Genomic DNA, 15,260 nt, shown 5'->3' with positions numbered 1-15,260 from the left:
GCAGCATATGTGCCATAACCTACACATATAAAACTATTATTATTACTGTCATAGTATCAAAGAACAGCACATCACAACATTAAACTGTGCTACAATATTTTGTCGTAAACATTCCCTAAATACGATCTCTACGCTTGTTATTTTGTTAAAGCCATCACGCATGTATATTAACCTCCACTTAATACTCTAACACTTCACTGACTACGATTAAAAAAAAAAAAATCAATCACTTCTCTAACACCATATTGATAAACTTGCGAACGGCATTCACCGGTATTTTACACCTATGTATGGGATTATCGGTAACTTCAGATGAATACCTATTTCCTTGTAATGACACTTGAATATTAACTACGCACACACAATGTCATAATGCACATCACATATAGCCAAAAGAATAAAGGTTTCTACTTACGAAACGACTCGTAGGGGACTTAACTTTGCTTATTGGGTAGTGACTTCCATCTCGCTGTTGTTCATCGGGAATGGTAGGCCTCGCTCCATGGTTCGGCTTAGGTAATCGGGTCCATCTCGTCCTCTCAGCTGATTACCACCCTCCTGGGTCGTCAATCTCGTGAAGCGCCACCATAGCCGGAGTAGTCTCTGCCTCAGCCTCTTAGAACATCATAGTGGTCTTCATTACGTCAGGGACAGAATAACACAAGGCATTAATTGATTTATACATGCTGTAATCTGTTTCGTAGTGCTAATGATAAAAGAATATATGTATTCTGGTCCGTCTAATTTGCATATAACAGCTCTAAATGTCCTCTTATTGTCAACTGCCTTGCTCGCCGAACAGATGTATATTTTATGTGCTTTTAGAATTGCACTTTATATCCCGTTGAATTCCGCTCTCTCCACGTTGTGCAGTATCGGGCAAAATATAATGTTTCCGAGCCCAACCGTGACGTAGTACTGAACCAACTTGACGTTTCCTTATTGCTGGTCTATAATTTCACCTATATATGTCAACCTACAGCTGACGTTAAGCGGGCTGTCGCGGATTTAATCTCTTCTTCAATAATTGACTATAGAATCCGATAAGTAACTGGTTTCTTTACACGACTCCGTCCTTTCTTCGATGCAATGCTGGATTGAGTTTTTGTTCCAATGGAAGTCTTTTTTCAATAATCAGTTTAAATAATCCGCTCCTGTCTTTCTTTCTCACCGCCTTCTAAGAGTGGTTCTTTCCGTGATTGCCGGTTGAAATTATTATCTTTTCGGCTCGTACCACTGTTAATTGCTTTTATATTGATCCATTAATAGCTGGAACACCATTTTTGTTCCTAATACTGCAACTATAGAACGGTGAAATGGCACAACACCCATATCTTCTTCCCGCGAGTTTCGGATCTTATTTTAATGTGTCTTCGTAACACTGCAGTAAATAATTCTTGCGTAAAGGTGATTCGTTTTGCATTTCTTGATCCGTATGTTTTTCCAAAAATCCACGTAATTTCGGGCTGTTGAGGTTATACAGCGGAATGTTTGCAGATACAAATACATCACACAATTCTTTACGGAACTGTGAGAACTTGCCGGAAGTAGAAGCAACTGAAGGCAGTAAGCCCTGAGTTTCAGGTTTATTTGAAACACGTTGAAGAGCACGAATGTGTTTATCGCGACCAATATGTTGTGTTACAGTAAATCTTCTTTCAGCAGCTACTTTAGTTCCACACAATTTGCAAAACAATATGCTTCCATCAGTAGAAAACACATTGCCACCAAATTCAGATACTACTTGTTTTAAATGCAATGACGCACTCGGTTTTATTTTAGGCATTTTGAAAGCTGCAATGAACTAATTATCTCTCGCCGATAACTATGCAGAACTGAGACAAGAATATTCACCCCTTCACCTTTCTACCCCGCCACAGCTGACCTTTGTCAACAGAGCAGGTAACATTCCTTTCCGCTAATAACTGGTTTGCGACTAAAACAAGAGCATCTGTATACCTACCCCCATAAACTTCTGCGTCCAAGATATATATTTTACTACTAATAGCAATACTGACATATTTTATTTCAATAATTTAAATTATCTTGTATAAGATACTAGCTTGTTCTTAACTCTGAGAGACGTAACTCCATAGCTCAAACTAATTTGCAAACGAGTGGAATGAACTTTGAAGGACATAACTAAATTTAAAAAAAATTACCTTAAAAGACCGATTTCTCTAAAATATGACCAAAAATCTACCAAATGCTCTTATAATAGAAAAATAGCAAAAAATGCAAGAAGATGCAAAATAAAAATGACATATTTGAAGACGGGGTGGCCCAGCTGGAGTTTTTTATGTACTTCAGCATTGTTTTAGACAGCTCATTAAAAAGATGATATGTCATCAACATCTGGGCCCTAATTATAAGTATGTTTTAGAATGGAATACTCTCATCCCAGCTCAGCTGACCTTTTTGATTTTATTGCCATCTCGGCAGTTATGAAGTCCCCTTCATTTACTTTTTTCATATGCTGACTGGTTATTTCGAGATGCAGATTGTGCTTCTGGTTCATCCTCCTGTCCCCCCATACCATCAACACTTCGCCGATTGTCATCAGAGTTGTCATGCAGATTAGGTGGGTTTGGGGTCAGCTCACGTGAACTTGAAGAATCACCAGACTCCACATTAGTGACACTCTTCCCTGCTTGCACTACCCTCTTGGATTTCTTATTATTGGCGTTATAGTCGTCTGTCCCATAACGAAGGGTTTTCAACAGCCCAACAAAAGAACCTTCCAACTCAGCTCCAATGGCTCTGGTGTTCTGGAGGTCATCATGTGGAATTTGATTCAGCACCTTCATGTGATTTATTGGCATGATTCCTGTCTTTTTCAAACCCAGCCTTAATAATTCTTGGATCTGTTTCTTGTACTCTGGCTAGTAAGCGTTTGAGCATGACTCGAAACCTGTCCTTTGGAATTGTTCCATGGTTGCCTTTAGCTTCCAGTCAAACAGAATCACACACCAGTGACATTAAAATGGCGGAAAGAAATATCTAGTGGTTGACAGAGGTGGGTTGAGTTCTTCCTCAGCAGAATGAACCGTGTATCATTGGCCTGACATTCCTCTGACAGATGCTGGTAACACTATGCGCCCGGCGGTAGTAATATTACTACCACGCGGCGTGCTCTTGAGTGTCGCTCTTAGTAATACTACTACCACGAATTTTGAAATTCAGTCACTCGAAAGCTTTTCATGTTATCGAATTCATTTTTGTTTTAACGTGTTGTTGATTTCCTTTACTGTTGATAGGTGGTGTTATCGATCGATAGTGATTGGTGGTGCAGCCTTGGGACAAAGTTTCTTAGGCATATGCGCTCGGCTAGATCTTACCTAATTGCTGTCATACGTACTCCTCACACGCTCTGGTTCGATAAGCTCAGATTCATGCGCACGTGTTCTAATGATGGATTATATGACTTCACAGATTTACAATGGAAGTCTAATGAGTCAGCAGTCTGGAGTCACCTCTCAAGTAGTCAATTTATACTGTATATTGATATATGGATCCCAGACCTAGTACAAGTAAAGGAAATCCTAGGCGTGCATACAGCCCACGGATAACTGAACAGATTATTATGGTTCTTGTAAACAATTCAGAATCTGATTTGTATGAATGTGATTGTGAAGAAGAAAATGAAAATCTACTACAGGCCCCTCAATCACCAGAAGAACCAGTCGCAAAAAGATGAAGGGAGGTGAGAAGAACGGGAACACAAGGGAAACAAGATATTGTTCCTATGAACAGGCCCATTTTTCATCCGCTATCAAAATTGCGTGAACGTTTGGCGGATGATTTGGTGAGTAGTGTTGCTGCTGAAGTTACTGGAGAATCACGAGCATCATCTGCGGGAAGGCTAGTAGGTAGAGATTATTTTCCGCCCAGAATAACTGCGGTGGGCGTGAAGAAGGAAGGACACTTGCAGCGTACGTGCAGGGTTTGCTACGACAAGTCCAAACACAACACCAACCCTGCTGTGAAGAAAATGATGACCATATATTGCCGTAAATACGACGTAGGTCTTTGCTTACGAGAATGTTTTGAGTGTTACCATACCAAAGCTAGGTATTGGGAATAACAATGTGTAATTCTGTTGTTCAGCGACTGAAAACTATCGAACTTTCCTGAGTGAATTAGAAATTCAAGTGCGTGAACAAGGATAACAGATTGTACACTGACTGACAGAGCAAATGCAATACCAAGAAGGAGTGGTCAGAACTTTATGCCAATTGCAGGGTAGACTGACGTCACTGAGGTATGCTCATGATGTGAAATGCGCCGCTGTGCTGCGCACGTAGTGAACGATAAATGGGACACGGCGTTGGCGAATGGCCCACTTCGTACCGTGATTTCTCAGCCGACAGTCATTGTAGAACGTGTTGTCGTGTGCCACAGGACACGTGTATAGCTAAGAATGCCAGGCCGCCGTCAACGGAGGCATTTCCAGCAGACAGACGACTTTACGAGGGGTATGGTGATCGGGCTGAGAAGGGCAGGTTGGTCGCTTCGTCAAATCGCAGCCGATACTCATAGGGATGTGTCCACAGTGCAGCGCCTGTGGCGAAGATGGTTGGCGCAGGGACATGTGGCACGTGCGAGGGGTCCAGGCGCAGCCCGAGTGACGTCAGCACGCGAGGATCGGCGCATCCGCCGCCAAGCGGTGGCAGCCCCGCAGCCCACGTCAACCGCCATACTTCAGCATGTGCAAGACACCCTGGCTGTTCCAATATCGACCAGAACAATTTCCCGTCGATTGGTTGAAGGAGGCCTGCACTCCCGGCGTCCGCTCAGAAGACTACCATTGACTCCACAGCTTAGGCGTGCACGCCTGGCATGGTGCCGGGCTAGAGCGACTTGGATGAGGGAATGGCGGAACGTCGTGTTCTCCGATGAGTCACGCTTCTGTTCTGTCAGTGATAGTCACCGCAGACGAGTGTGGCGTCGGCGTGGAGAAAGGTCAAATCCGGCAGTAACTGTGGAGCGCCCTACCGCTAGACAACGCGGCATCATGGTTTGGGGCGCTATTGCGTATGATTCCACGTCACCTCTAGTGCGTATTCAAGGCATGTTAAATGCCCACCGCTACGTGCAGCATGTGCTGCGGCCGGTGGCACTCCCGTACCTTCAGGGGCTGCCCAATGCTCTGTTTCAGCAGGATAATGCCCGCCCACACACTGCTCGCATCTCCCAACAGGCTCTACGAGGTGTACAGATGCTTCCGTGGCCAGCGTACTCTCCGGATCTCTCACCAATCGAACACGTGTGTGATCTCATTGGACGCCGTTTGCAGATCTGCCCCAGCCTCGTACGGACGACCAACTGTGGCAAATGGTTGACAGAGAATGGAGAACCATCCCTCAGGACACCATCCGCACTCTTATTGACTCTGTACCTCGACGTGTTTCTGCGTGCATCGCCGCTCGTGGTGGTCCTACATCCTACTGAGTCGATGCCGTGCGCATTGTGTAACCTGCATGTCGGTTTGAAATAAACATCAATTATTCTTCCGTGCCAACTCTGTTTTTTCCCCAACTTTCATCCCTTTTGAACCACTCCTCCTTGGTGTTGCATTTGCTCTGTCAGTCAGTGTACTAATATTGTAGCCTGATTTCATTTTTATTTCCAATGCTTCAGGCATGCATTTTTGAATTGATTTCATGTGATAGTCCACTTTTTCTAGCATATGTATATAAATTTGCTTATTTATACTGCAAAAACTGACAAAACTGTGATTTTTCTCTGATAGTTTAAATCAAGCTGGCATAGGGTAGGGACGCTATCTTGACTCGTCCGGGCTCATAGTGTTAAGTGACAGGAGAGGTTATCACCTATGATGGCTTGTAGTGCAGCCTTGGTTTTCAGATATGGCAGTGCAATTGTACGGAACCATTCCTTAGAAGTCCTTTGGTCAATCCTTCCTGATTTGGTGTTTGCGTAATGTGTTCCCTTTGGACTTCCATTTGTCCAAGAAACTCAGAAATGCACAGAATGGTAGGTAGCAAATGGAGGCAACAATGTTCTATCTGCTCCAGAAGCCATCATTATAGATGCCTTAGAATAGTTCATAACCAGCTCCCGTTGCTTGCACCCTCATTTGAACACTACCACACGCTTTCTACCTGGATCATCTGACAAGTTCGTCTCTTCATAGTTGATGATGCTTCCTAGTTTAACTCTGTCATTTCCAAGTGATCGAAGTATGTATTAAGTATGGCAGGCGACAGTGAGGCACAGCCGCATTTAATGTTCTCAGCAAGTTTTACAGTCACTATTTGTCCATTTCGAACAAGAAAAATTTAACCCAACCTTATTCTGGTACATTGTTTTTAAACTGCTTGACCACACGACATTGTAGCCCTTCACCAACAATCTAATATCATACGACTTAAAAGTGGAAATACCCATTCACTTGCAGTTACCAGGTTTTTTGTCAAACTTTCCTCTTCTTCTGCAGAAAGAACTGTCTAACCGCTTACTGTTTTAGCGTGTTTGCCATGCAGACTGTGGTAAAGCTTTATTTTATCAATTTCATACTTCAGAGAAGCTGCATGTATTTTTAACTTTGAAGATTGGATCTCATACAAAGCTTTTTCCAAGTTTTCTAGACAGCTTGTGGCTTAAGGTCGCCCGTTAGGAATTTTCCTTTAATTAATAGTCATCGTGGTGAACACCAATATGGTAACCTGTGCAAAAGAACATCCTGTGTGAATTAGGCTATCATGAACTAAAATTTGTGTGTTAGCATATAGCTAAGTGATACGCACATGCTTAATGTATCTGTGATGATTCCAACTCTGATAGTAAGCATGCCCTATAAACTGAGTTCACATTCTTGTATCAAGTTGCCCCAAGTTGGACAATATTTAAAATTTTGTTATACCAGATTTCAAGCTTTCATTTCTTCTTATTCTAATGGTGGTGGTGGTGGTGGTGGTGATTATTGTTTTAAGAGGAAGTACAATTAGGCAACCATCCTCTCTTATTCTAATGTCTGATTTTATTAGCATAAATATATGGAGATACTTGCCAGTTAATCTCAAATCTGTCCCGATTTCTGTAAATATTATTCTTAGGCCTATACAAATGTTTTTGAACTAGAAAATGACAAGAATTTTACAATGTTAGTAAACAATGTACTGTAATGCCACCTGGTGGAATATTGTAGAAACATTTGTAACAGTTGAATAGGCCAACTGTATGGTTGCCAACCTTCATATGAAATTGTTTCAAGGAGATCACAATCATAGTGAAAAAATGCAAAATAATGTGAAGCTACAAAATGTATCAAGTCACCCTGGTGTATCAGGTCACCCTGTATCACAGTATAAGTTGTTCGCACACTGAAGGATCAATACATGCACTAGAAGTTCTGCAAAACTTCTGTGTGTTATCATTTTCCAGTTTGCTACAAAATCCACTATTTTATGCAACATTCGCCATTGCTAAGTCCAAATCCACTATGCAAGAAAATAAGTTACAAATTCCCCTATACGATTTTATCATTAATTATTGTGTTCAAAATATTATTACTACCTATGAGTACTATGGTCACTTGAGTTCAGTTTAGGATGATGTAATGTTTTCATAAGTTTTGTGTTTATAAAAGCATTATACCATAACATGTTTTGCCTTCTCCTGTAAAATTTGAAAATCCTGCCATAGAGGGGTTTGGATCTAGATTATTCAGTTAACATCAGTCTCGACAAATAAAACAAACCAGAAACAAGGGTAATACTCGCTCGAAGCTGATTGGGTACAAAAGCATTAAGGGACTGAAAGAATGCCTCTGTAAGCGCCAGTTCTTCCCAAGAGATGAACACCATTATCCATCACTCTCGCTTGGAGCTCAGGTGATGACGTTCCCACAGAGTCCTCCAGACATACTCAGTGAGTTTCAGGTCATGACAATTCAGATGCCAAAGTAGCACCTCAGTCCTTGACTGCGAAGCAGACCATTGCTGAGCTGCTTTTCAGGTATGAACTGGGTGATTATACTACTGGAAGGTAAATGCTGATCTTTTGGAGAAATTATCTCCAATGCGGAAATCAACCAGGTACTTAAAAGCTGTTCGTAAATCTCTGCATTGAGTGTTCCTGGAATTCTCAAAAACATTTACTGGCACGTTAAAGAACTCCTGCGGGACTAAATTCCGGCACCTCAGCGTCTCCGAAGACCTTAAAAAGTAGTTAGTGGGACGTAAAGCAAATAACATTATTATTATTAAAAACATCCCGGCAGCGTGAGAGGTGACAACATATTTGGCAGTGTACGCTGTGAGTTCGGAGTGTGTAGATCTGCCCCAAATATTCGCAGGAAAACGTAACTTCATCACTGAAGACTACGTATTCCCACATGAACTTCAGCAATCTCGTGGCATATGCGATGCAATTGATTAGTCCTGGGTCAAATGGACCTTCCTAGTGGTGACATAATTTTGGGGTCCTTCACCCCAAATTTGTATGTGTGCAGTCTGCATCGCAACTAAGCAAAAGAAAATACTGGAATTGTCTTTACAATGTATGAAAATGGCGTGAGACATGTTAAAAAATCACATATTAGGTTAAAATAATATTGCTTGTAATGAATGTTCAGACTCTGTTCTTTCTCTAAGACACCCTCCAATTAATCTTCACCATGAACCCGACATGGGTGATGTTTCCCTCTGTATGACTTCTGTTACTGGATAGTTTGTATGCTCTTCATATTTTGGAGCTGTTCTTCCTTGTTGAAACTCTGCAAACCAGGCATAAACTGAAGTCTGTTGAGGAGGAGAGTCCAGAGGTGCTCCCTGTAATCTTCGCAGACATTCATGTTGAATGTATCCTATTCTAAAGTTGTGAAGTATTATAGCACAGAAATATTTTCTTGTCACTTCAAAAGGCAGAAGTATTCAGTCAGCAGTATGTAAAGATTGTTGGTTATAAGGATAATGTCCAGGTAGAGGAGGTGACTAATACTAAAGAAGTATTAAAAGTATGATAACATTTATAATAAGATACAAAAGTTGATAACTAGAAAAGCGGCTGGAATTGATAATATTTCTGAGGATATACTAAAGACAATGAGTTGGGATATAGTACCATATGTGAAGTACTTATTTGATAATTGTATGCACGAAGGAGTGATATCAAATGAATGGAGAGTTGCTATAGTATAAAGGAAAGGTTGATAGATATAAAGCTGTAAATTACAGGCCAGTCACTTTGACATGCATTGCATGTAAGCTTTGGGAAAACATTTTTTAATGATATGATAGGCGTGTTTTGTGAAATTAATAACTAGTTCGATAGAAGGCAGTTCAAGTTTAGGAAAGATTATTCCACTGTAGCTGAACTTCTAGGTTTCCAGCAAGATATAGCAGATATCTTCGATTGAGGAGGTCAAATGGATTGTATTGCGATTGACCTGTCTATGGTACTTGATAGGGTGGATCATGGGAGACTACTGTCAAAAATAAGTGCAGTTAGACTAGACAAAAGTGTGACTGAATGGGTGGCTATATTTCTAGAACATAGATCTCAGGGAATTAGAGCATGGAAAGCTTTATATGACCCTATAATAATTAAGAGGGAAATTCCTCAAGGCAGTATTATTGGACGTTCGTTTCTTATATACATAAATGATCTGAGTAAAGAAGTGGAGTCAGAGATGCGGCTTTTTGCGGATGATGTTATTCTGTATAGAGTAATAAATAAGTTAAAGGATTGTGTTCGACTGCAAAATGACCTCGATAATGTTGTGAGATGGATAGTACGCAACGGCATGATGAAAAAGGGGTTAAAAATCAGGTATGAGTTTCACAAATTTGGAAAGTCCCCTCAGTTTTAATTACTGTGTTGATGGGGTGAGTGTTCCTATGGGAATCATTGTAAGTATCTAGGTGTTAATATAAGGAAAGGCCTTCATTGGGGTAATCACACAAATGGGATTGTAAATAAAGGGTACAGATCTCCTGCACGTGTTTCTGAGGGTGTTTATTGGTTGTAGTAAGGATGTAATGGATCCCCTGTGGGTGGGGGACGCAGACGAAGAATACACCCACGGTATCCACTGCTTGTAAAAGGTGACTAAATGGGCCGACCAAGGGATGATTGTATTAGAACCATGAACCTACTTGTTATTAGTACCATCACGCTGGGAACACCATGGGTTGCTTTTACTTGCACATAGTACCACTATGTTGGGTACCAAATAGGTTCGTGATTAGTAGCAAACAAGAGCGCCACGTCTTTTACAGTACCTGTGATTAGTAGCACTGTATGAGCGACACCATGGGATGAGGGAACCCATGGTTCTGGCTTGCCTATGATTATTACCCTCTATATGAGGAACACCACGGGATAGTACGAGTCCCTGTGGTTAGTACCCTTATGTGATGAAGACCATAGGTTTGCGTTGCCTGTAAATGGCGCCACAATGTGCGAAACAGTGTAGGTCTGTAATACATGTGCGAATTTCATTACCTGTGAGTAGTACCATAATGTGTGGAATACCGCGAGTCTACGCTACTCTTAATTAGTACCGCAACATGACAAATACCATAGTTCTACTTTCCTAGTACCATTGTGAGGGGCCGCTGACTTGGATCTTGGACCCCTTTCGACTACAAGTATCATTGATTCAGTATTGTGCTATAGAAGCAGTTAGTAATACTATTGTTCTACGCCAGCTTCTGTGCATGTGAGGCACTGTGGGTCGGTTCCACTGATCATTTTAAATTCATATCCATTCTTCCATTCATTCTTCGTCCTCATGTTTTGAATTGTGGTCAGGTGTCTTGGGGCTTTTAATTTATCATTTTATTTTGTCTCATTTCGTATCATTAGGGGCCGATGACCTAGATGTTAGGCCCCTTTAAACTACAAGCATCATCATCAAGGATGTGAAGGAGAGGGTATATAAGTCTCCAGTAAGACTCCAACTAGAGTATGGTTCCAGTGTATGGGTCCCTCACCAGGATTCCTTGATTCAACAAGTGGAAGGAGTTAGGGATTGGAATAAGTTACCAAGGGAGATGTTCGATAAATTTCTCATTTCCTTGAAATCATTTAAGAAAAAGCTAGGAAAACAACAGATAGGGAATCAGCCACCTGGGCAACTGCCCTAAATGCAGATCGGTAGTGATTTATTGAAATTATGTGTGATGAAACCATACAATAACACAACAGTGCTTCAACTGGAAACATGCAATCTGATACCTAGGGTATATTTCTGGAATTGGATTCTGCAGACATAGACAGTGAATAGATTCATAGATGATTGTCTTTTCTGTTAAATTTGGTTCAATCTGAGGGTAATAAACTTCACAAAACAATTGGTATTTGTCAGCAGTGATCCTTAGATTAAAACACATTTCCTCTTAATGATGTAAAATTTGCCATACAGTGTGCTGTTCATGAAAGTTGGATTATGAGGCCAATCTTCTTCCCTTCCATAGGTACATTTTGTTCAAGACTTGACAGAGGGAAGGCATACACTTGATTTCAACAAGATTATGGGGTGGCACATGCGACACAGGAATCTAAGGCAGTTTTGGATGATGGTTTTGATGACAGAGTTCTTATTGGTATATGTGGCCACCTGGTTTCCCCAACCTCACCCCATATGACTTTAATCTGTGGGGAGAGGTGAAAGATGCAGTATACGTTCAAACCTTCACACTGAGGATGAACGAAAACAAAGCATTTTTCTTGCAAATTCAGTAATTTGTGGAAATTAACTGCATTGAATAAATACAAATACACTATGTTATCAAAAGTATCCGGACACCTGGCGGAACATGATGTACATGTTCTTGGCGGCCTCCATCGGTAATGCTGGAATTCAGTATGGTGTTGGCCCACCCTTAGCCTTGATGACAGCTTCCACTCTCGCAGGCATACGTTCAATCAGGTGCTGGAAGGTTGCTTGGGGAATGGCAGCCCTTTCTTCACGGAGCGCTGCACTGAGGAGAGGTAGTGATGTCGGTCGGTGAGGCCTGGCACGAAGTTGGCGTTCCAAGACATCCCTAAGGTGTTCTATAGGATTCAGTTCGGGACTCTGTGCAGGCCAGTCCATGACAGGGATGTTATTGTTGTGTAACCACTCCGCCACAGGCCGTGCATTATGAACAGGTGCTCAATCGTGTTGAAAGATGCAATCGCCACCCCCTAAACGCTCTTCAAGAGTGGGAAGCAAGAAGGTGGTTGAAACATCAATGTAGGCTTGTGCTGTGATAACGCCACGCAAAACAACAAGGGGTGCAAGCCCCCTCCATGAAAAGCACGACCACCCCATAACACCACCACCTCCAAATTTTACTGTTGGCACTACACACGCTGGCAGATAATGTTCACCGGGCATTCGCCATACCCACACCCTGCCATCGGATCACCACATTGTGTACCGTGATTCGTCACTCCACACAACGTTTTTCCTCTGTTCAGTCGTCCAATGTCTATGCTCCTTACACCGAGCGAGGCGTCGTTTGTCATTGACCTGCATGATGTGTAGCATATGGGCAGCTGGTCGACCATGAAATCCAAGTTTTCTCGCCGGGCTGAGTGGCTCAGACGGTTGAGGCACTGGCCTTCTGACCCCAACTTGGTAGGTTCGATCCTGGCTCAGTTCGGTGGTATTTGAAGGTACTCAAATATGTCAGACTCGTGTCGGTAGATTTACTGGCATGTAGAAGAACTCCTGCGGGACTAAATTCCGGCACCTTGGCGTCTCTGAAGACCGAAAAAGTAGTTAGTGGGACGTAAAGCAAATAGCATTATTATTATTATTATTATTATTATTATTATTATTATTATTATTATTATTATTATTATTATTTTATTATTACAAGTTTTCTCACCTCCCGCCGAACTGTCATAGTACTTGGAGTGGATCCTGATACAGTTTGGAATTCATGTGTGATGGTCTGGATAGATGCCTGCTTATTACACTTTATGACCCTCTTCAACTGTCGGCGGTCTCTTGTCAGTCAACAGACGAGGTCGGCCAGTACGCTTTCGTGCTGTACGTGTCCCTTCACGTTTCCACTTCACTATCGCATCAGAAACAGTGGACCAAGGGATGTTTGGGAGAGAGGAAATCTCGCGTACAGACTTCTGACACAAGTGACACCCAATCACCTGACCACGTTTGAGGTCCGTGTTTTCCGCGGAGCGCCCCATTCTGCTCTCTCACGATGTCTAATGTCTACTGAGGTCTCTGCTATGGAGTACCTCCACCTAAGATGAAAAACGTATGTTTGTGGGGGGTGTCCGGATACTTTTGACCACATAGTGTAAATTGGAAGTTCATACTAGCAATGGACCGCACCTCCATCTTCTATAAGAATTAAGATCTGTATATTTAATCATGATGTGATGTCTTTCTTTCTTTCTTTCTTTCTTTCTTTCTTTCTTTCTTTCTTTCCACTCGACTTGCTCAGAGCCAGCAACATGCAACAAGTAGCCTGGCTTTGAGAGAGAGAGAGAGAGAGAGAGAGAGAGAGAGAGAGAGAGAGAGAGAGAGAGAGAGTGTGCATGTGTGTACGCACATCTTGGGCTGTGTTTCTTGCTCATTCAAGTTTGAATATTGCTGTCAGTTTTCTTATTTCTGTGTCTTTGTAGGTCTTTTGAAGCAGCTGGGGAAAATTTGAATTCCTGTTGCAGGCATAACAAGTTTTGCTGGTATTAACTCGAGACCCATGTATCAGTGGATGGTGTACTAAGGTTGTGTTAAATCTGCAAGTTAGTTGCAATGTGTGATGACCGAAAGCCAGCCAGTCCCCATGATGAAGGGTGTACACAATCAACTCCTTTTACTGTCATTCAAAAAGTAAGTATTTAAAAAAAACTTTTTATTGATTGAATTTCCTATAGTATTACCCAGAGTTGCAGTGTATCTTGAGAAACTTGGCCTGTAAATTTCTGTGGTATGCCAAGTAACTTCTGATATTTTCAGGTATTGTTTCCAATAGTTGTAACGATGCTGCCTTGAAATTTAATGTTAGAACTTTATTCTTTGTTAAATTAGGTTTCGCATGTATATATGGTATCAAACCAATTCTCAGAAATTGTTGAAATATTAATTTAAAATTGATTTGTTAGCTTATAGTCTGTGGAGCTGTTATTAGCACTAAGAAGGTGTGCTGTTATTCATTTTTGTTTTGCTTTGTGTAAGTAATTCTTTTTTGTGCATTTAGTAGTAGTTTGAAAGCTGGAGCCTCTTTATGTCTTGAGTTTCCTGTATCCTGAAAGATGGTTTTCCAGACAACTTCCTCATTTAGTTTGAAGAAATTTGAGGAAGTTAGCTCGATTAGAAATATTTAGTTACCATTGTAAACTTTCTTAACTGCTGATTTTAAAACATATTTGCTGTTTCAACAAAATCTGAAATATTATGTTAAATACTCATATTTTTTTCACAAGGAACCGTATGAAGGATTTATTTTATTTTATGAAATTTGTTGTGTAATACACTGAATGTTGTCTTATAATTTACATATAGTATATCAGTTGAGGTATGATAAAATATCAGAATAAGGATTAGGTTGGAAAAATCTCATCTGGAAGAGATACGTCAAGAAATATTCAGAAAATTTATTTTCTCCACAACAGTTGGAAATTGAGTGTGTGATATTAAAAAAATGCTACTTTTAAAGTATTTCTGGAGAATCGCCTTTCAGTATAAACCTAGGTATCGCGAGCATTGGTAAGTAAGACCTTGAAAAATGTTTTTCCCAACTAGTGAATGATATACATCTACAATATTTTTCATTACATTCAACAGGTAAGTGCCTCATTGTTTTCGTTCTGTAATTGAAGAGCCGAGTTAGGTTCGTGCTTTTAGTGTACTTCATAAATGCTTCATTTCATTTATTGGTACTCAGTTTAGAAATTTTGTGGAATTTTTTCTAGGAATTGTTACTTTGTAGTCGTTGATATATCCTGCAGTTTAAAGGTTATCACAAGCTACTTCACTCTTTGACACTTAGAAGCTAGGAAAAGGGTTATAGCAGATGAGGACTCTGACAGGAGTCTGTGTCCACAGGAAATTTATTTGAACTGTTGCATGTTTTACGATAACTGTACTCCAATTTTAAATCCTTGTTCTGCAGTTAACGTAAGAGATGTTGAAGTATGAAGCTGTGTTCATGTTTAAATGCAACTGCATAAATTAGTCAAATTTTAAATATCTCTCAAAGAGAACTGTGGTTTAAATCCTGGCTAATGCATGTGGATTGGATTTACCTAATCACGATATCAGCAGTCAAGTAAAA

General features: G+C 40.9%; 1 protein-coding gene across 1 annotated transcript in view; it reads left to right on the top strand.

Annotated features, from left to right (window-relative positions):
• Window positions 1-15,260, top strand: part of LOC136863534 (serine-rich adhesin for platelets) — a 584,023-nt gene that overhangs the window by 145,724 nt on the left and 423,039 nt on the right. The window contains exon 4 of the mRNA XM_067139919.2: window positions 13,651-13,816. Coding sequence (XP_066996020.2) covers window positions 13,739-13,816 — 78 coding nt within the window. The 5' untranslated portion in view covers window positions 13,651-13,738. The remainder of the gene's footprint in view (window positions 1-13,650; window positions 13,817-15,260) is intronic.

This window comes from Anabrus simplex, chromosome 2 (genome assembly GCF_040414725.1).
Source record: "Anabrus simplex isolate iqAnaSimp1 chromosome 2, ASM4041472v1, whole genome shotgun sequence".
Lineage (NCBI taxonomy): Eukaryota > Metazoa > Arthropoda > Insecta > Orthoptera > Tettigoniidae > Anabrus > Anabrus simplex.
Note: the sequence above shows the minus strand (reverse complement) of the source record. Positions and strands in the feature narration are given on the sequence as shown.